At 39.0% G+C, this 20,344-nt stretch overlaps 1 protein-coding gene and 1 long non-coding RNA gene across 13 annotated transcripts in view; both read right to left on the reverse strand.

Moving 5' to 3' along the window:
- Positions 1-20,344, reverse strand: part of LOC126926236 (uncharacterized) — a 420,584-nt gene that overhangs the window by 183,872 nt on the left and 216,368 nt on the right. For 11 of the 12 annotated variants that reach the window (XM_050742484.1, XM_050742482.1, XM_050742480.1 and 8 more), the window contains one exon: positions 10,799-10,843. In XM_050742484.1, the coding sequence (XP_050598441.1) occupies positions 10,799-10,840 (42 nt within the window). In that variant the 5' untranslated portion in view covers positions 10,841-10,843. Of the gene's footprint in view, positions 1-10,798; positions 10,844-15,919; positions 16,131-20,344 lie in introns of those variants that run through there. The other variant, XM_050742481.1, reaches the window with a different exon arrangement.
- LOC126926247 (uncharacterized) lies at positions 2,075-10,792 on the reverse strand. The gene is made up of 2 exons (XR_007714432.1): positions 3,702-10,792; positions 2,075-3,516 (listed from the first exon to the last, which is right to left on the reverse strand). It is a non-coding gene; the product is annotated as an uncharacterized LOC126926247 (long non-coding RNA).

Raw genomic sequence — 20,344 nt, forward strand, 5'->3', positions numbered from 1 at the left:
CATAGCGCGAATTATCACGCGAGGGGCCTAATTCGCCATACGAACGAATTTTTCCTTCGAGAAATTTAGAGAAATAAATTGAAGCAGTGGGAAATATTTTATTCGAACCCTGTGAGCTTCTGACGCAGCTTTTATCAGCGAAACGTATATGCACGCTATATTATAAGCCTATGCAATTATATTGTATAGTGATTATAAATTTAATTATATTACAGATATTATTGCGTACTATATATTATTTATATAGAGTATATAATATTGTTAGCTTCGTATTTTGTTATATACGAGCCATGGTCCTTTAAAAATTTGCAATTACTTTAAATCTGTAGGGGATTTTTTTAAGACTGATTCGAAGATATTTATGCAAAATTTACTTGCAGGAGTTTGTTGTTGAAAAAATCCGGGGAAGAGCATTGAAAGAAAACGCAGGTTATTTGATAGAATTTTAAAAAAGAAAAGGAAGATCCGAAAATGTGACAATATTATTTTTCAATAAAATATACTCGGAGAAAAATTGCAAAGTTCTTCTAATGGCTCTGGCTAATTTGTAGGCGATTGTTTACGACTGATTCGAAGATATTTACGCAAAATCTACTTGCGGGGAAGAGCAATGAAAGGAAAGGCAGGTTATTTGATAGAATTTTTTAGTGAATATTATTTTTCAAGAAAAATTGAAAATTTCTTCTAATGACGTTCTGGTTAATTCAAAGACGATTTCTTTCTAAAAGAACAGTGAGTCGAATTTACGAGCAATATTTTCACAGTCTTGCGAATCTTTTCATCTAAATGAATCTTGACTGGAATTTATTTATTCTATAAAATTCCTTCAATTACGGGGACATTTTTATTTTAATGACTCGAAGCAGTTGGAGGAAAATCTACTCGTAGGTGGTGATTATTGAGAAGAATAAAGAGTTGCTCGAGAAAGAATCATTGAAAGAAACAATGCAACAAATATGTATTATTTAATAGAATTTTTAAACAATTCTACACAATTATTTGCTAAGAAAAGCGAAAGGCAGTAGGCGTGACTTATTGTTATGTTTCTCCTCTGATCCCATTGTAATGGAACCATTTGGAATAATAAAATCAATGGAAACTGGAAGCCATACTAAGAATACAGAGGCGATGATTAAACATAACAAATACGAACAAAATAATAAAAATTCTTACCGATTAATCGTTTCCTAATTATCGCCAAATCGTGGATTCTCTCGCGTGTGTAGAAAATCTCATGGTTCAAAATTGCACAGCAAACAACGGTATCGAGAAATATATAAAACATATAAAACATGAGGATTTTTTAAATAAATTTTCCATCAAGGTTCCCCTTTTTTAATTAGATCGCCAACGACACGAATTTCTATAAAAATCCGCGGTCTAATCGAAGAGAACACCGTAAGTGTCGAGAGATAAGTTTCTCAAGAAAAAGAAAACCTATGCATCGACGTAGCTCGAATTTATGAAAAAGCAACAAGCAAAGTTTCGTCGTGTGTGCTACTTTTTACTTGCAAAGAAAGCCGCGTTCGTTTGTTCCATCTGTTTCGACAAATGGCATGATCGAAGGCCAAGAGTTCATCATCATCTTTACTACGATATTTTCTTATCTGTAGGTAGAATATTTTCCAAAGATCAACGTTTCTCAATCCTGGCACTTACAGTGTCTTCTTAAATTCTGCGAAATTTTCATTGGAAGAATATTTTTCAACGAAAGATCGGAATGTTTCAATTTTCCCAGCTGCAAGGCTTCTCCTCGATTGTCACGTTTTCCACGAGACCGACGAGTGTGAAAATACTCGCGAACGAGCTTAAATATCATCGAAGCGATCAAGGGATCATCACCGTGTCCGTATAACGCGAGGAATCGTGGAAAAGCGTTCGACGACGACGTAAAGTTAAGGAACGGCTGTACATTACCGCAATGTCGCATTGTGTACACACGTTTGCTCCACCAAATCGCATGTACGTGGATCCGATTACGTAAATGTACATATCTACGGGTATATACGTGCCTATCAATCTACAGATGTGCATCTACATACACACATTATTCTCTGAATCGCGTGTGGCTATATGTACACGTGTGCGTGTGTGCTCGCGGATCCATTTTGGTGCGTTGCATGTAAATGCAATTACACGTTCGCCGATACGTGTGTGTACGTTTAATTTATATGCGTTGTTATACTATACATACCACGATATACGGTAATCAGAATTAGAAGAATTAGCGTGGCTGTTACGTTTAATTGCCAAGGCAACTTAGAAGGTAAATTTTTATTCGACGAAAGTCTTGTTCCTTTGGTTTATCAAATTTTTGGGATTTTTGGTTGCTGAGAGATGCTGAGCTGTGAAGATACATAGATTTCTCATTTTTTTTTTAGCTCAAGAGCAATTGTTTGGTACCTTATATACCAAATGTGTCTATTTTGCATTTGTATTTTATTTATGATACGTTTGTGCATTTGTAAACTGTAAATTGTTTTTATAATTTTTATAATTTTTATAATTTTTGGTTGCTGAGAGATGCTGAGCTGTGAAGATACACAGATTTCTCATTTTTTTTTTAGCTCAAGAGCAATTGTTTGGTACCTTATATACCAAATGTGTCTATTTTGCATTTGTATTTTATTTATGATACGTTTGTGCATTTGTAAACTGTAAATTGTTTTTATAATTTTTATAATTTTTAGAATTTTTGGTTGCTGAGAGATGCTGAGCTGTGAAGATACACAGATTTCTCATTTTTCTTTAGCTCAAGAGCAATTGTTTGGTACCTTATATACCAAATGTGTCTATTTTGCATTTGTATTTTATTTATGATACGTTTGTGCATTTGTAAACTGTAAATTGTTTTTATAATTTTTATAATTTTTATAATTTTTGGTTGCTGAGAGATGCTGAGCTGTGAAGATACACAGATTTCTCATTTTTTTTTTAGCTCAAGAGCAATTGTTTGGTACCTTATATACCAAATGTGTCTATTTTGCATTTGTATTTTATTTATGATACGTTTGTGCATTTGTAAACTGTAAATTGTTTTTATAATTTTTATAATTTTTAGAATTTTTGGTTGCTGAGAGATGCTGAGCTGTGAAGATACACAGATTTCTCATTTTTCTTTAGCTCAAGAGCAATTGTTTGGTACCTTATATACCAAATGTGTCTATTTTGCATTTGTATTTTATTTATGATACGTTTGTGCATTTGTAAACTGTAAATTGTTTTTATAATTTTTATAATTTTTAGAATTTTTGGTTGCTGAGAGATGCTGAGCTGTGAAGATACACAGATTTCTCATTTTTTTTTTAGCTCAAGAGCAATTGTTTGGTACCTTATATACCAAATGTGTCTATTTTGCATTTGTATTTTATTTATGATACGTTTGTGCATTTGTAAACTGTAAATTGTTTTTATAATTTTTAGGGTTTTTAGGATTTTTGGTTGCTGAGAGATGCTGAGCTACGAAGATACACAGATTTTTCATTTTTCTTTAGCTCAAGAGCAATTGTTTGGTACCTTATATACCAAACGTCTCTATTTTGCATTTGTATTTTATTTATGATACGTTTGTGCATTTGTAAACTGTAAATTGTTTTTATAATTTTTATAATTTTTAGAATTTTTGGTTGCTGAGAGATGCTGAGCTGTGAAGATACACAGATTTCTCATTTTTTTTTAGCTCAAGAGCAATTGTTTGGTACCTTATATACCAAATGTGTCTATTTTGCATTTGTATTTTATTTATGATACGTTTGTGCTTTTATAAACTGTAAATAGATATCGTCAGAAAATAAAAATTGCCGAGTGAATTCTCATGTAAAATCCTTTGACGAATATTTAATCTTCAAGATGAATGGGGAAGAAAATGCACGTGTATATTATTTTTCTGAGAAAGAAATTTACATGCCTTTCTGTGGCATTAATACATTCCTCTTGGAAAACGTGTCACCTGCATGTTTTCTTACCTATATTTCTCTTACTATAATATTTCGTAATTACACCATCGATACAGCTGCTCTTATTTTTCCAAAATTAAATATTCTGCCGAGTAATAATCAAATATCGTACTATATAATTATATAAATAATTCATTTAAATTTTGTAAAAAAAAAAACACCTTCATTATTTTAATATTTCAAATTATTCGTCGCAACTCTTTCTAACTTCGAGCACGCGTATCTTTACGTTTTTTAAAACTACTTTTACCACAGTAATCGAAAGACACACATCAACGAAAATGGGAATAAAAATGAGTAAACTTATTAGGGGAGGCAGACAGAAATTTAAAAAATGTGCGTATTCATAAAAAGAATTGAGGAAGTTGCTGAAAAATATGGACACGTAAGTCGGCTAAAAAGACGTTCTTTCGAAGAGACTGTACTTTCTAGCCAAATATCATAGTTGAATCGTGACAAAGCTTTTTAATTATTCATTCGTTCGTAATTCAGACTAAAAAAAGCTGAAAGTAAAAAACACAGAATCAAGAATTATAGAAAGTTCGGTACAGTTGCATCATTTGTACAGGTATCGTTGCGAGATCAATCATGGTTTTCACGAAACGCACGATTTTTCAGGTGGCAAAAGCGGATAATCACACGGTGTTTCAGTGAAAGCTCTTTTCACGCGGAAACACAAACCGTTGCTTTAAAGCACAAAGAAGCATCGAACGGCTGCGTTTCACTGAAGGCCGGTGCACCAGCGCGCAATTCTATTCCCATTACGTGCAACTGCAATCGCATAATGGAATGGCGACGAGCACACAGTTCCGAAAATTCGAATTTTCGAAAATGCGTCAATAGAACACAGAGGTAGGTCCTGCGTGTGCAACTCGTTGCTTTACAAAATAAAACTATTTTCTATCAGCCTGTAGCAAACGCGAAATGCAGCAGGCAATTAGGTAATTAGAGTGTTCGAATTTGACACAGTAGAATTCTACTTATTTAACTATACTCACAGGCGAAACAGAGAATTTGCATTAAAACTTATTCTCCTAATTCAATTCTAATTTAATATCTAATAAAGCAGAATCTCAAATAAAAAAATTTATTCTTTTTACTGTGACTTTTCGTTCGAATAATTTCCATCTCATATTCATTTTCCCTTTTTCCATCACTGAGCAGATTATTAACAAAATTTTACGAGAACAGAGAACAGTTCATCTATTTTCCCTACTATCTACGACTTCATTTTTCGAATAATTTGGACCTCGCATTTGTGATTGTACTGTTACTTTTACAAATGTAAAATTGGAATTTATCAATGCGAAAAAATACACAGGCGATTAACACATTTTGCAAAAAGAAGATAACAATTTCAGCGTCCAACGTTTTGCTTGTTAGGATGTAACGACAGACAGATATTGCAATTGGGCCGAGTTACGCAGAAACTTAGCAACTTTCAATGATCTGAGATCGAGGGAATTTAGTTTGAAGATTTCCCTCTCAGACCTTTCGCTCGTCGATCGTAAAATTGTTAAAACAGTTTGCGTAGCAGCAAGCTACGTAAATTCCAAGATACCTGGTGCAACGTTAATTCCACGTACTCCCAACAGCCGAGCAAAATCTCCTAGAAATTTCAATAAAATTAACGTGCAGTTCCCCGATAGAGAAACAAGAGCCTGCAACCTGTACGACTGGTCCACTAGGTCGATTCGCCAAACCATATAAATGTTATATCGGATCGACGATTAGCAATTTAACGAATCGTGCAACAACAACGGCCAAGTATATAACGAAGTAATAAGTTGCAATAGAAGCAAGTTTCCGGATAAACCCGTGCGAGTTCTTCTAACTTGTATCGAGGTTTCGCCGATGGCCGAGCAATCCGTGAAACGCGCAACTAACTGCAAGCTAGAATTATTCATGGTAAACCGTGAGACATGGTAAAACTTGAAGTTGTCGTGAGCGTAATCTGTGAGGGGGAGGCGAGGGGTTGATCACCCTTCAGAGGGTAGAACGATATTATTATTCGACGATACTTTTTGTCTGCCGATAAGAGACTAAAGTTGCTGGCGAGGATTATTTCAAGCTGCTCGTTCCTGATAGTTCTGACAAATGATTTACAACGACGCGGATCTGCCGATCTTTTGAACGCAAGACGAAGCGTGAAAAGGAGAAAGAAACGTTGGAAACGGGCTGTTCAAAGGCAAAAACCTCCAAGATATTACAAGCCTGTCCTGTTCCGTGAAACGTCACGGCAACAGATTCGCGCGTTGCCACGGACACGCGAATTTTCCTCGATAAGGGCCACGTCATTTTTGCGTATTTTCACGCGCGCTTGAGGTGCCGCGAACGAGTTCACCAAGCTTCTCTCTGCGTTGGAGAAAATTAGGAAATAAAACGCATTTGGATGCGTAGAGAATCTCTGTCACGATTCCGTTGATTGTTAAGCATCAAATGTATCTAATATCAGCAGAAGTATAATAATCGTCGTCGAAAAGTATTCTATTCTTTGACACAGTTTCTAGAAAAATATCAAACAAACCGTATACTTTTTAAGGCAGCGCGAACAGCTTTTGGAAGATGCCTCGACGTCGTATGGGTCCACACGGTAGCTCAGAATTTCTATTTCACTTTTGGCGCGGGTCTCGTGATGCAAATATAAAGTAATAAAACGTTCTTATTGTCATTATTGAGAAAATACCAAGACACGCTTAACGCGAAAAATGAAAAAAAAAGAAACGAAAATTAATATTCGTCATTTGATAATTTCTATATAATTACATATACATATTTCTATGCGTCCGTGTACATCTTTTTGCTTATTGTGACAGGAAGGCAAGTTCCGAAAACTTTTTCGCACCACTGTACATAGCTTGGTAAAAGTGATGGTAGGTAGAATTCGAAAGGTGAGTGAAAGTATCTGATTTGGAATGTTCCATATTTCTAAATAATTTTCAGCATCGATTGTTCGATATTCTAAGGAAATAAGAATTTATGGAATAATCTTGAAAAATCGCTAAAAGGGCTATTGGTAATTTCTATTTATCAGCTAAAATTCTTCAGCAGCTATTACATTTAATTTCACTTAATATTGTTCTTATTAAATTATTCTCTTCAGAGACGAATGATTTTAGTCACTGGATGGTGGGCTTTAATTCAGAGAAATAAATTAAAGCAGTGGGAAATATTTTATTCGAACCCTGTGAGCTTTTGACGCAGCTTTTTCAGCGAAACGTATATGCGCGTTATATTATAAGTCTATGCAATTATATTGTATAGTGATCATAAATTTAATTATATTACAGATAATATATTTCATTATATTACAGATATTATTGCGTACTATATATTAATTATATAGAGTATATAATATTGTTAGCTTTGTATTTTGTTATATACGAGCCATGGTCCTTTAAAAATTTGCAATTACTTTAAATTTGTAGGGGATTTTTTTAAGACTAATTTGAAAATATTTATGCAAAATTTACTTGCGGGAGTTTGTTGTTGAAAAAATCGGGGGAAAGACCATCGAAAGAAAACGCAGGTTGTTTGATAGAATTTTAAGAATGAAAATGCGACAATATTATTTTCCAACAAAATATACTCGGAGAAAAATTGCAAATTTCTTGTGAATTTCTTTCTGAATGTTTTTAGTCGCTGGATGGTAGGCTTTGAACGAAATAATATCAACTTTCTTCGACCAAGAGAGCTTCAACTTTCGAATTAGAACAAGCAAGAGATAATGAAAACGACGTTGAAGTGGAATAAAAAATGAATAAGAAAGGGAGGGCGAGTAATATTTTGAAAAAAAGAAGACATAGAAGGGAAAATAAAATAAAATAAAATAGAGAAGAAGAAATAAATAAAGCAGAGAGGTGAAAATTTCAGAACTTCTGCCCACTTTCGGTCTCGCTGGCTCTCGCCATCGTGTATTCGTTGTACCAAGGGACTTCTCCGATCAATTGCAATCAATTTGAGAGCGGCGAGAGTGTCCCGGCCGGGACACGATTCAACTTCCACGACCAAATTCCATTTTTTTTTTTATTTTTCATTTTTATCTTTTTCCACAGGCCTAGCGACCACGTGTTTGCTTTTATTTCCATCATATTTAGCCGCCATGCGATGTTTGATAACACTCGGCGATCGCTCGAGAATACCATCTCCACGATAAAAAGTTTAAACATCGCGTCACGGGATAATTTCGAAATGTCCGCCACGCGAGAAAAAATAAAAAAAAAAAAAAAAAAAAAAAAAAATAGAAAAGAAATGCACTCGTTTTGTTAGATTAACAATATGGCTATGCAGTATGAATTTCCGTAGAGCGACAATCCGCTTAATTTTGTCCTTTTCTAGCCGCTAATGAATTGCTCGATAATTGAGTTCTTTCGCTTTCACATTTTTATTCGGATTTCCTCGAGTACTCGTATCCCTTGTTGATTACTTCTGCCGAAAGTACAGGATTTTCATACAATTTTTAATTTTATATAGACAATAGTTTAAAACAACAAGTTGCTATCCAAGCTGTCTGAATCAATTAGAATATAATTCGTCGATTAAAAATTACATCGGGCGAATTACACGCGTTTTCAACTGCGGACCGGACGACGAGCTCTCGACGAGGACGTCGCGGATTTCCATCGTTGGCGAGCAGCGTTAAACCGAGTCGGCCGTCATAACGTTGGCGATCGGTGAAATTTTCCGAACCGTAGCGCAAACAGCCCGAGTTTGACTTCATTTGGACGGGCGTTCGCGCGCGGCACAAGGCAGACAGAGAGGATAATAAGGTCGCCGGTGCATGCATCCTGCTGCACTTCCTGCGGCCGACTGCGACCGCGTGACGCGCATGTGCGCTCGAAATTCCCAATTTTCGACTGGGTCGGGACTCTGCGCCCCTTTTTCCAACGATTCCATTTTCCGAAGCCACGGTTTTCCAAATCGCCGCAAATTGCTGTCCGATGGAAGCCCCTCGCTACCTGGCAGCCACGAGTTAGCCAAAGTCTCGTTTCACGTGTGTCTGATCGCGTTATGAGCCGGACTTTCATGGCCTCCCGTGGATTCCCGTGTTCGTGTGTGAGTTCCAGTTGACGAAATTCACGCAGGAATTACCAACCATAATTGAAATTGTAGCTTACTATCCTACTTCTTCCGTCCTTTAGATTCCAACTTTCTTTCGTCCGCCACCGCACACGTGTCGTATAATACGATAATTTTCGATATCGTTGTTCGCACGGTTCTGTCCAAAGCATATTCCATCAAGATTAACACTGATTTTATCAGTGTCCAAACAGACGAAATCTGAGTTTCGAATTTTTATTTCAAGCTGTACATTCTTTATGTAAATTCTCGCGTTAGCAACATTCGAGAAACTGATTGATCGGATAATACGAGAATCTGCATAAAGTTGGACGAGCGGCAGAAATGGCGATGAATGTACAATTTGGAATTCAATTTCGGAACCGGTCATTCCACCGGGCCTGCTAACTTCAGCGTTAATTAATGCGCGTATTTCTTATTAATTTTCGAATACTTCAGACACCAAAAATATTCGCAGTTCTTCGAGCGAAAGTAATCGACCGAAGATAATACGACTCGAGCGATTTTATCCGAATGCCTTTAATTTTCCATATCGCGAAAACTCTTTGATCAAGAGAAGTTCGTATTTGCCAAGACACCTGGGATGTTTGGTAGGTTCGCAGTCAGTTGATGACAAGTGAATGGTAAAAATCAGAGGTGTAGAGATTCGATCGATTTCTACGTTTCGTAGCGTATAATCTTCGAAAAGAAGTGGCGTTTTTTGATTTTCCAGCAGTTCCCTTCTCGTTCGGTCGGTTCGTTCGTTTTTAACCGTCTGCACGGCAAATGTGTTAGGTAATTGGATTATCAAGTGGCAGAAGGTAATTAGCCTGGCTTTCAAGAGATATGCTTTCCCCGAGACTTTCGGAAATAAGTTTCCAAAGAAACGGCTCGAGCAATTTTTTATCCCGAATTCAATTTCCCCCTTGAAATTAGTTGATTCGTCTAGACGCACCGTATGCTTCATTCTACGTGTGTATTTACTTTTTTCACGGACTGTACGATACACTCGTCACGACTCGCGTGATAGGATCACTGATTTGTTATTTAAAATGGCACGAGGAATTATCAAATTTTTAATTGAAAATATTCCTCGCTATAGGAAAATCTTGTAATGCATTGTCGTATGAAAATCCCTCAGAGAAGGAAAAAGATGTGAAAGTTTTGTAGCAGCACGATGATAGGAGCTTTTTCCCTCTCATTTTCCCCGTATTCCGATTGTCTGTTTTTCCCGGCATTAAGCATCGGAAATTTCGATGGAGGCAGAAAATTAAAAGCAGCGAATTATTTTGTTTTGCTATAGGTATAAAAAATAGTAGCTTTCCATGGCGCATAAATTTAGCAAATAAAAAAGATTTCTCTTTTAATTACAGCTAAAAGATTTTTAGCAATGTAATTTGAAATTAACTGCGAATGTCACAAATCCCAACGTTTTCCCCTGTTAAAAAAAAAAAAGATCGAAATAAAATATATCGAAAGCCCCTTTAGTTTGCAATTTTTTCGATTTTATCGTCCGTAAATAAGTCGATAAACAAAATTTTATCGAACGAAATAAACAATTTAATTTACGATCGCTGTATATTTAATGGGTCCTTGCACGAGTTAACCGACAAATAGAAAACGTATTTCTTCCAAATTAACCAAAAAATTAACCAAATTGCAAAATATTTAAGAACGAAGGTACGATAAATAATAATTACCTTTTGAGAAAATACGATCAAAGATTTACGTGTATCTTAAAACTTGTTCGATTCCATTGTCAGTAAATAAAATAATAAACTCACCAGAATGAAGAGCCAACGGTAAAAAGGGGGAAGGTGGAGCATTTCCTAGAAAACAAAAATTTATTTTTCAATGTACAATGTCACAGCTTGGTATTACATCAAAACAAAATATTTTGTTCCGCGTCATTTTCAACTTTTACTTTTAACTTTTGATCGATTTTAAATGGCACACGAAGGGGGCATTTTTGTTTCGAAAAGAATACAGCAAAAACTCATTGAAAAACACAATTTCTCTTTCTAATTGATAGCATTGAAAGTGTTAGTTGTCAGGCTATAACAAGTCTCTCTTTCTATTTACCTGTTTTATTTCTTTCTTTCGAAAAATGTATTTTGCCCCTTTTGGCATTAAAAATTACAATATTGCAACGAAATGAAAAAAGAAGAAAAAGGGAACAATCCTGCCATCATCGGTAGGATGTAATTCCTAAGCTAAACAAAATTATTAACGTCATAGTAAAAAGCGAACGACTTGAAAGTGCACGCGATTGCACGACATAAACGGTGTTTTTCAAAATGAAAACAACTATCATCGCGATCCTTCCATTGGGATATTTACAATCCACGACACATAACGGATTAAACTATTAAAAAAGGCTCAGTGTCTTGCAAGTGCTGTTGAAATTGCTACGGCGCGAAATCGACATGGTCCCTTTTTCCTGCCGTGGACAAACGCGAACACGAGTGTGGAACGAGGCTGAATCAACTCGCAGTTATCCTTGGAGCCTGTTCCCGGCGCAACAATTTGGCCGATCGATTTTTCCCGCGGCTCTCGATTTCATGCTCGTTGATGGACAATTAGCAGCGATACAGTGCGAAAGCAAAGCAGCCAGCGGACCGGGCAATATCGGGGAACAGAGGTCGCGAGCCGTCGGTGTCATGTTCGAAGCGCAATTAGAATCGCATTACACTTGACCCCGCGGAACGCTAATAATTGTCGATCCACCGCTAATAAACGGCTTATTCAATGGGAGAAGCAGACCAGCCTCGGAAACATATTTCGAGACGCGTGCAGCGTACCACACGCGACGTTTCGTTTACGACCGCGTTAATTAGCTTTGTCCGCGAGTTGCTTCTGTTCCGCGATGATTAATCACGTGGTTCTCGTCGACCCGTCGTCCAACCGACGACGACGCCGACGACGATGATGACGAGCGATCGCCGACCTCGATGATCATTAGTTCGTCTCGTTACGATCCGCGTCTATCTCTTCTTCTCGATGTTTCACGACCTCTTTTTCCATCTCCAAACTGCTCCATATTTTACTTCGTTTTATTCGCTTGTTTACGGCTTGCGCGTTCTATGGCGTACGACGATTCGTACGATAGGAAGAATCAGATTAACGGGAGAAAGTAGACGCGATAGGCTCAAGGTGTTCAAGGAGGATAAAAGAGTCTTGTCGAGGTGCAAATTTATTTTATTTGCCTATCGATTGCGTTGCGGGTTCGGTGAAGTTCTCGTCGGAAAAGGAGACGGCAAACTGAAAAATCAGAAGATTGAAACGCGTGGAAATTTATTAATTTAGCACTTGGTGTGCGAGGAATGGGTGGAGTGTCCGGATTCTGAAGGTTTGAGATCCGAAGATAGAAGAAGGTTCCGCTGAACGTAGGAATCTTCGATGTGCGGCTTGCGGATTATTTGCAAGATAATGATGACAAAGTGTTGCGATAACAGAACAGTAAATGTGGCCTAACCGAAGCACATCCGACAGTCCAAGAGTATGAACATTCTTAAAGAACTTTGCCAATTTATAGATAAAGGCAAGAGCCAAGGAAGATATTCCTGATCATCCCAAATAGCAATATTTAATGGCCCAAAACTTTTGCCTGTTTATGCTCACGTCTCAAACGTATCCTTCCAGTCTGCGTTCCTAATTCATGGACGTAAAACGCTGAGAAGACGAGAGCAGGATGACAAGTCCTATGGAAGTTTCTCAAAGCTACTAAGAATCCAAGAAACTGGATCGATGCTCGTACGACGATCTGACCGTGTGTCTCTGGCCGCCAGTGTGAATCAGCCTTTATATCTTTGTGCTAATCTAATGGAAATCAAAGTGAAGGAAACAGACAACCGGAAACAAGTAACCAGGAGCGTGCAGGTCGTGGGCCAATCTCCTCCTCTTAAAGGTTTCCTTTCATTTTCATTAGGCACGTCCTTCGGACCCTCGAGTAAGGATTCGGATTTAGGTTCGTAGGAGGACGTTAGCTGCGCGCACCAACGTTCCCGGATCGATCCCCCTCGAGCGAAAGGGGGTTGCGACGGAGCCGCCCTCTTCGTCAGCAGGAACCCCAACATTTTGAGCGGCGAAAACGACGCCAGGAACCCCTGCGGCCCGTTCGTTCGAGCCAGTACCCGAGGGGAATGTACTTTCATTGTAGAGACAACCTACACCGACCGGCTGGTCCCTCTCGTCACACGGAGCTGTAGCTTGATAAACCGCGTAAATCAGGACGGAAGAAAAAGCGTGGCGAAACCGGCGAGTTATTGGGTCATCGAACGACTATCTCGGCAGGGAATAATATTCAAGATCGCGTCTTTCAACGAGCAGCTTTTTATCCGCAGAATGTAGCTTCCAAGGTGGAAGACTCGTCTCTTTTTCAGAGAGCTGCTTCTCTCCTCTACGGACATCACGAACGATCATCTTGCATGATTTTTTGTTTACTCGTTAGGTCATCCAAACAGGTGCGCAACTTATCGAGCCGCGTGCTTGTGATATCGGCTTCTATTTGTGGAATTTGTCCGTGGACGGTTGAATTTGAAATGGTAATCGGAATCTCGTAACAGGAGAATTTAGAAAATTAGAAACAATAGAAGATTAGATCGATGTAGGTTTACGGGATGGCGCGTTCAATGAGAAGTAAAATAACGTGATACTTTGAAAGTTCAATTAGGAACAATAAAAAAAGGAAATTCCCAAATACAGATACAGATTCGTTTCCTGTTCTTCAACATGTGATTTATGAGACTCGCGAGAGCTTCAGATCGTAGCAGAAATTTAAGATTAATTTTCTTACAACGATGCATCGGTATCTTTTCCCTTCCAAGGCATATTTTATAGCGATCGCAACCCTCGAATCCAGCTTTGTCACAATGAGAGAAACTTTTTGTTACTGAAAAATCCACTCTGAATATGCCACGTTATTCATCCATCACCTTGAAGACTAAACTTCTCTCTTCTCTTACAATTAGACATTATCCGCAACAATTATCTGCTAAATCTATAAGTTGATTCCATTATGATACTTCTAAGATGGCTTGGTTTCTACTTGTTTTTACGAAATGGGAGCCCGCATGTATATGAAACACATTAATCACTCGCGGAGTGGACATCTTTTTGTCACGAGACGTCCTCGTCTCTAGATTAATTTATCGACGTCTTTCCCATTCTTCCCCTTAGTTTCGTCTGCCTTGAAATTGCATTATGCATAAGAAACTATATACCGTTCCATTGGGAAAATGACACTGACGAAGAAATAATATTTGAATAATTAATAGTAAGAGGAGATATTTTCCAAAAATCCTTTATATTGTATTTCGCATATAAAAGTGTTTTAACGCTTGAAGGATATCGTCACATTTCCTTTAAATAGAAAAATTGATACGGTTAATCAAGAGGAATGAAACATCCTACTATTTATTTAATGCTACAAAATTATTGTTTGCAGCTATTGCGAATAACGATATTTCCATGATATCGTTAGGACGATATCTATTTTTCACAATACTTCTTCAGGTCATAATAACTCGCGCAACAAAAGTTTGATATTTTTAGCGCACGATCTTAAGGTATCGTGACGAGAATAAACCATCCCTTAATGGACGTGTCCTTGCGTCGAGAATGATCCTTCAAGATATTTAAAAACACGCTACTTACTGCAATGTAATTCTCATTATCAAAGAGAGCAGCAGCGGTGATAAGACAGAATTCTCGTCATCCGTGATAGCCTTTAAGGATTAATATTCTACATAATCCAAATGTGCCTAAGTTTGTTTATGACGCGAGTATTTGTCAAACTGCTGGCAGTTTTCCTCTATTCGAAGTCTGTACGACTATGCGGATTACATTTTATATGGTTGCTTTCAAAAAATAGTCATTAGCCGCGCATTGTAAAAATTGCAGAAATTGCAAAGTAGAAAATTAACTTGGAATAAACGGTTCTGCAAGGATAATAACCATATCTCAGTTAAATATAATACTCTTGACGACGTGGAAGGATAAGTTGAAGCTGATTACAGTTGTAAGTATTACACAAAGACGGCCAGATTACCGCAAATCCGTATCGTTCTATCCGAAATGTTCAACATTGCCTTTGAGCAGATTAAACGTTGGCTGGTCGTGGCGATCGTGAAAGGCATTAACGCGAGGCTGATCGTCAAAAATTCCGTTTTTGCTAATATAAACGGAACCATTTAGCGGAATCGCGGGATGACAGTGGTCGCTAAGTGAATAAGCGAGGCCTCGTACGAATTCAAATATCGAAGAAACCGGGTGTATCGTTGAATAATGCATGGCAAAATAATTATTAAAGAGAAATTGCCAGCAGGTTAGCAGTTGAAGGCTGATGACCCAACCATCGGTATGTTCGTTAACGTCTCTCGAGTAATAACGATCGCTATACAATATTTTCTGTAAAGCATTTTCTTAGAACTTCTTGACCTGTGTCTCAAGTTTCAGCTGACGCGTGTTAGGGCAACTCCATAAATTTTCCACAATTTTTTCCCGCTGCTAATAAATACGTCTCCGCTAATCCGGAGATTTTATCGTGGCGGAGAACATGGGACTGCGCGGGAATTTTTAATTACAGGAAACTTAATTTATCCTCGTTGTGTTTCTCTGGACGATGGAGGAAGAAATTTTGCTCTACGATAGTGGCTGCACGATTTTGTAATGGCAAAGACGATCGAACAGGACAGGATTTGTTTCATCGCGCTGTTGTCTGTGTCTCGTGTCCACTTCTCGAGTAGGTGTCGCGTGTTAAGGAACAGCCTGTATATCGTCAATGGCGATGAAACAGACGGACACAGCGAGGGGAGAAAATAAAGCGTCGTCTGGTCGAATAAATTCCAACGTCTCGGCCACGAACAAAGCAACAGACCCGTCTTCGTCAACGTGATCTCGCTCACCTTCGTAGCAACGTTGCAGTTGCTTCTAGCTGGCACGAGGCAGCCGATCGCGTTGTTTCTTTTCCTCGGAACGGTGCTCGTGATCTCCATTTGTCGCTGGTCGATCCATGAATGAACCAGCCAACCGGTGGGATCGTGAATCAAGCGAGCGATCGAGGAACGGGAACTTGGTCGAACCATCAAAGAGCAACTGTCTGCGAGTATGCGAGAGATTCAAGTGGCGATTATTTACAAATTCCCTGGTTGGCGGTTCGCTCACGTTGGCGCGGCATTTACGATATTTGGCGGGTCTCCAGCGCAGCTATTTCCGCACGAGCGATGCCTTAATTCTCTTGGTTAGTCAGCACGGCTTTGTATTTTTAGACCTTTTCCACACCGAGAATAGAAGTGGCGCGTCAAACGTATCGTTCAATTTCTTCCTTCGAATATTTTCTACGCCGACGTTCAGCCCTGTGTTTCATAATGTTTGGCTGCTTTCCAATTTGCTGCTGTACTCTGTTACGCGATTAGCGTTTCGCACCTTTCGCTACTCGCGCGGCTCCGCTGTCGTCCCGTCAGGATATTCCATGATTCTTCGGCGCGGTGGTTCTTGACCTTTCCAAGTTGCACAACAGTGACCACAACGTGTTACGAATAAACTTTACGAATGATCCGAATATCTTCGGTTACCGATCAGCATTATCGACGAGAGGTTTTTTGGTTTGGTTGCTGATGACCGTTATATGTGGCAGAATCTTTTGCATTATTCGTGAGATAATTTTTATTCGTCGCACATAACGCATTATCGATGGCGCAAATCTTTTTGAGTTACTCGATCCACCGAGCGAGCAATTAGCTGGACAAAAAACGAATAGAAGATCCGTAACGAGCAATGTCGATTAAAAATCACTGGTTTGCCCATTAACGAGACTGACACGTCAACGAATGTTGCTAAATTATGTAAATTAACTGGTCAATAGCAATAACAATTATTTGGGTTATAATATCGCAGTAATAGAATATAAATAATAAATCACGAGAAGGAAAACACGATGGTAATGGAATAATAATTTTAGGACAGTGGCAAAAACGATCTAAATTGGAGTTAAATTTTGATATGTACGTGTACAATTATGAAGATTTAATGAGGTTTCTATTGAGATTTTCCTACAGATTCAATGAACTTTGCGTATTGAGTATAAGAGCATTTTTCATTTTTCAATGAAATCATCGGTTTTCTTATCTACGTAGAGGTATAGTAAGAGTATGAGAATGTGAACGCTATTGTTAGAACAGTTCACTTGCGGGTTCAGTTATATATACACTATGCTGGCCAAAGTATGAGGCCAACTAGCAAGCTCAAGTTACTGTTGTCATTCCAAAGAATTGTTCATTTGTATACCAATACACAATTTACCGTGAACATATTTTTCAAATGTAAGAAAAATTTATTCTTGGCAACATTTCTCTAGAAGCAATCGTGAAGCTTCTTTGTTGCAAAAAGTCATTGGAAGAAATAGCATACACGATATTATTTAATAAGATCTTAAGTACACAAAATATCAATATTCCTAAATTCTCCTTATAAAAAATATTATCCCCTTAATATCCAGTCGCAAATGATTCTCCTCTCCAAGCGTCTAGCTCAAACTACCTAACCTCAAATTCCCAGACAGCACAAGTTCGAGAAAGCTGAGAAAGGCCCATGGTTTCTCAAAATCTATTGAAAACTTAGACCAGATAAAAACCAAGCCTTCTATCGTCCAATTACAAGTTGCCCCTTTCTCCAAATCTGTAGCTCAAACTACCTAACCTCAAATTCTCAGACTGCAACAAGTTCCAGTCGAGGGAGCTGAGAAAGGCCCATGGTTTCTCAAAATCTATTGAAAACTTAGACCAACTAAAAAGCAAGCTTTTTATCGTCCAATTACAAGTTGCCCCTTTCTCCAAATCTGTAGCTCAAACTACCTAACCTCAAATTCCCAGACTGCAACAAGTTTCAGTCGAGGGAGCTCGAAAAGGTCCATGGTTTCTCAAAACCCATTGAAAACCTAGATTTCTATCGTCCAATTACAAGTTATTCCCTTCTCTATATCTGTAGCTCAAACTACCTAACCTCAAATTCCCAGACTGCAACAAGTTCCAGTCGAGGAAGCTGGGAAAGGCCCATGGTTTCTCAAAACCCATTGAAAACCTAGATTTCTATCGTCCAATTACAAGTTATTCCCTTCTCTATATCTGTAGCTCAAACTACCTAACCTCAAATTCCCAGACTGCAACAAGTTCCAGTCGAGGAAGCTGGGAAAGGCCCATGGTTTCTCAAAACCCATTGAAAACTTAGACTTCTATCGTCCAATTACAAGTTATTCTCCTCCCCAAATTTCTAGCTGAAGCTATCTAATCTAGAATTGCCAGGCTCTAATGAACTCCAGCCAGGAAGACACATGGTGTCTCGACAAGAGGAGGGCGAAAACGGTTGCCTCGTCTTCGATTGCAAAACGCACTTTGGCCGGTGGTTAGGGGACACGCGTTAATTGTCCATTAAAACATCCACGGGCGGCGTTTCGCGATATTTGGCCGATCTCCAATACGCGTTTTCCGGAAGAGCAGCACGTCCAAAAGTGCCCACACCCTCTCTGTGCTTCCATCGGCCCCCTTTTCTCGTTGGGGTAAGCCGATGGAAATGCCCTCTTTGTCGAGGGGCGAACTTACGCTGCCAACCCCGATATTCGACTAGAAAGGACGTCACCCCTCCTCTTCCTCTCTCTCTTCCCCTCTTCTTCGCTCCCTTCGTGTCTGTTCTTTACCCTGTGCAGCCGTCCCATCCCCAAAATTACGTCCATAGTGAGAACGAGTGCAGCAGCGAGCCTCGTCCCTCGAAAGCAAACAAGAACGCATCGTGCACGGTTAAACGACACGTATTTGATCTGATATCGCGGAACGATAACAGTCATTATTTTTTACCGGCCCCGTATTTTCATCGAAGATTGCTAGGTACGGCGCACCAACAGCCCACTGATTGTCAATCGAACGAAATGAGTTGCCGAGGAGCGTACGTCTGTTTGAGAGCAACTCGCACATGGTTTTGCATCGTGGATTAAATGGCTCATGTTTTAGCGAACTATACACCAACTTTCATCTGTTTCCATTTGATTCTTCTTTCACGTTGACGATTCTGATTGCTGGTGACTAGTGAGTCATCTGGAGAGTGCGTTTTAGTGGTTGTTCGTGCTGGCTTAGCAAGTAACAAGTCTACACCTTTTTCAATTAGCAAACTGTCCTATTTATGATATATTATCATTTATAATAACAATCTATCGGTCGTATTCCACAAATTGGTTGCCAAAGGAAGCAGAAACATCCGCACACATTCTCCTGAACTTTCCCGAGATTTCCATCTGCGAAATATTCCCGACGTTGAATTTCTCTGACGTTGCTCATTCGAAAAGAAAAGTACACAATCGTTTAGGATAAAAAAATCTTAAAAATTCGTTCCTAAGAGAGAAAAAAGCACTTCGGAGAAAATCTTTCTGTTTTGTTGATTAAGGTTTAATGTCATCTGAATAACGCGGTTATTAGCGACGACACCGTAGGATGGTGCGTCCCACGTTGAAGTATTTTACTGGCTACCCTACTTTCCTTAATGAATTTCAGTAAGTCGTGGATTTTCTCATCCGCTAGATCTGAGAACGTTCCTCTCGCAAGTTCAAATTCGCATTCACGGAAGCATCTTCGTTCGCCGTTGGGGAAACGTCGATAGTCGTCCTGGATGAGGAAAATGCGCAACGATTGGCGACAAAAATCAGAAAATTCCGCCGGCTGCGCGAAGAAGCAGCTACTTTGAAACAAATACGCCTCTCTCGGGCCGTGGCAGTCGTTCCGTACCATAAATTTCGAAGACGCGACCCCGTCGTGATTCATCGTTTATCTGTTTCACGACGTTAAACGCGTCTCCAGCTGAAAGCACCCTTCTCCTTCGCTTGCGGCGAGGGGAAGAAGAGGCGAGCGACGTGTAACAGGGAAAAGGGAGACAGATAGGCAGGAACCGGCCGGCTGAAAAAGACGTCCGCCACTTCTTTCATTGACCCGTTGCCGGCATCTTAAATGTGAAAACTCTGTCGTCTAACATTCTTCCTTCTTCTTTCTGTTTCCTTTCCTCCTTTTCTGTTTCGTAGAATCGCGTGAATGGATGGAGAGGAGAGGAAGCCCGCGATGGAAATGAAAACACGACACGTCCGCGTCTCGTTCTCTTGTAATTCCTGATTAACGCCACTATGAAGCTTTGTTTTAAATAAAATAGAGATTCGGTCGCGTCTGAATGCCCAGGCCATTAACGACGAGGGCAAGGTGAATAGAAGAAGTTTGATAGAATCAACGCAAAAAGTATGAATAATATTTCTTCTGTTTATTCTCGCTTTGTCAGTATGCAGGTGTCTTTCCCTTATT

Source organism: Bombus affinis, chromosome 17, assembly GCF_024516045.1.
Source record: "Bombus affinis isolate iyBomAffi1 chromosome 17, iyBomAffi1.2, whole genome shotgun sequence".
In the NCBI taxonomy this organism is placed as follows: domain Eukaryota; kingdom Metazoa; phylum Arthropoda; class Insecta; order Hymenoptera; family Apidae; genus Bombus; species Bombus affinis.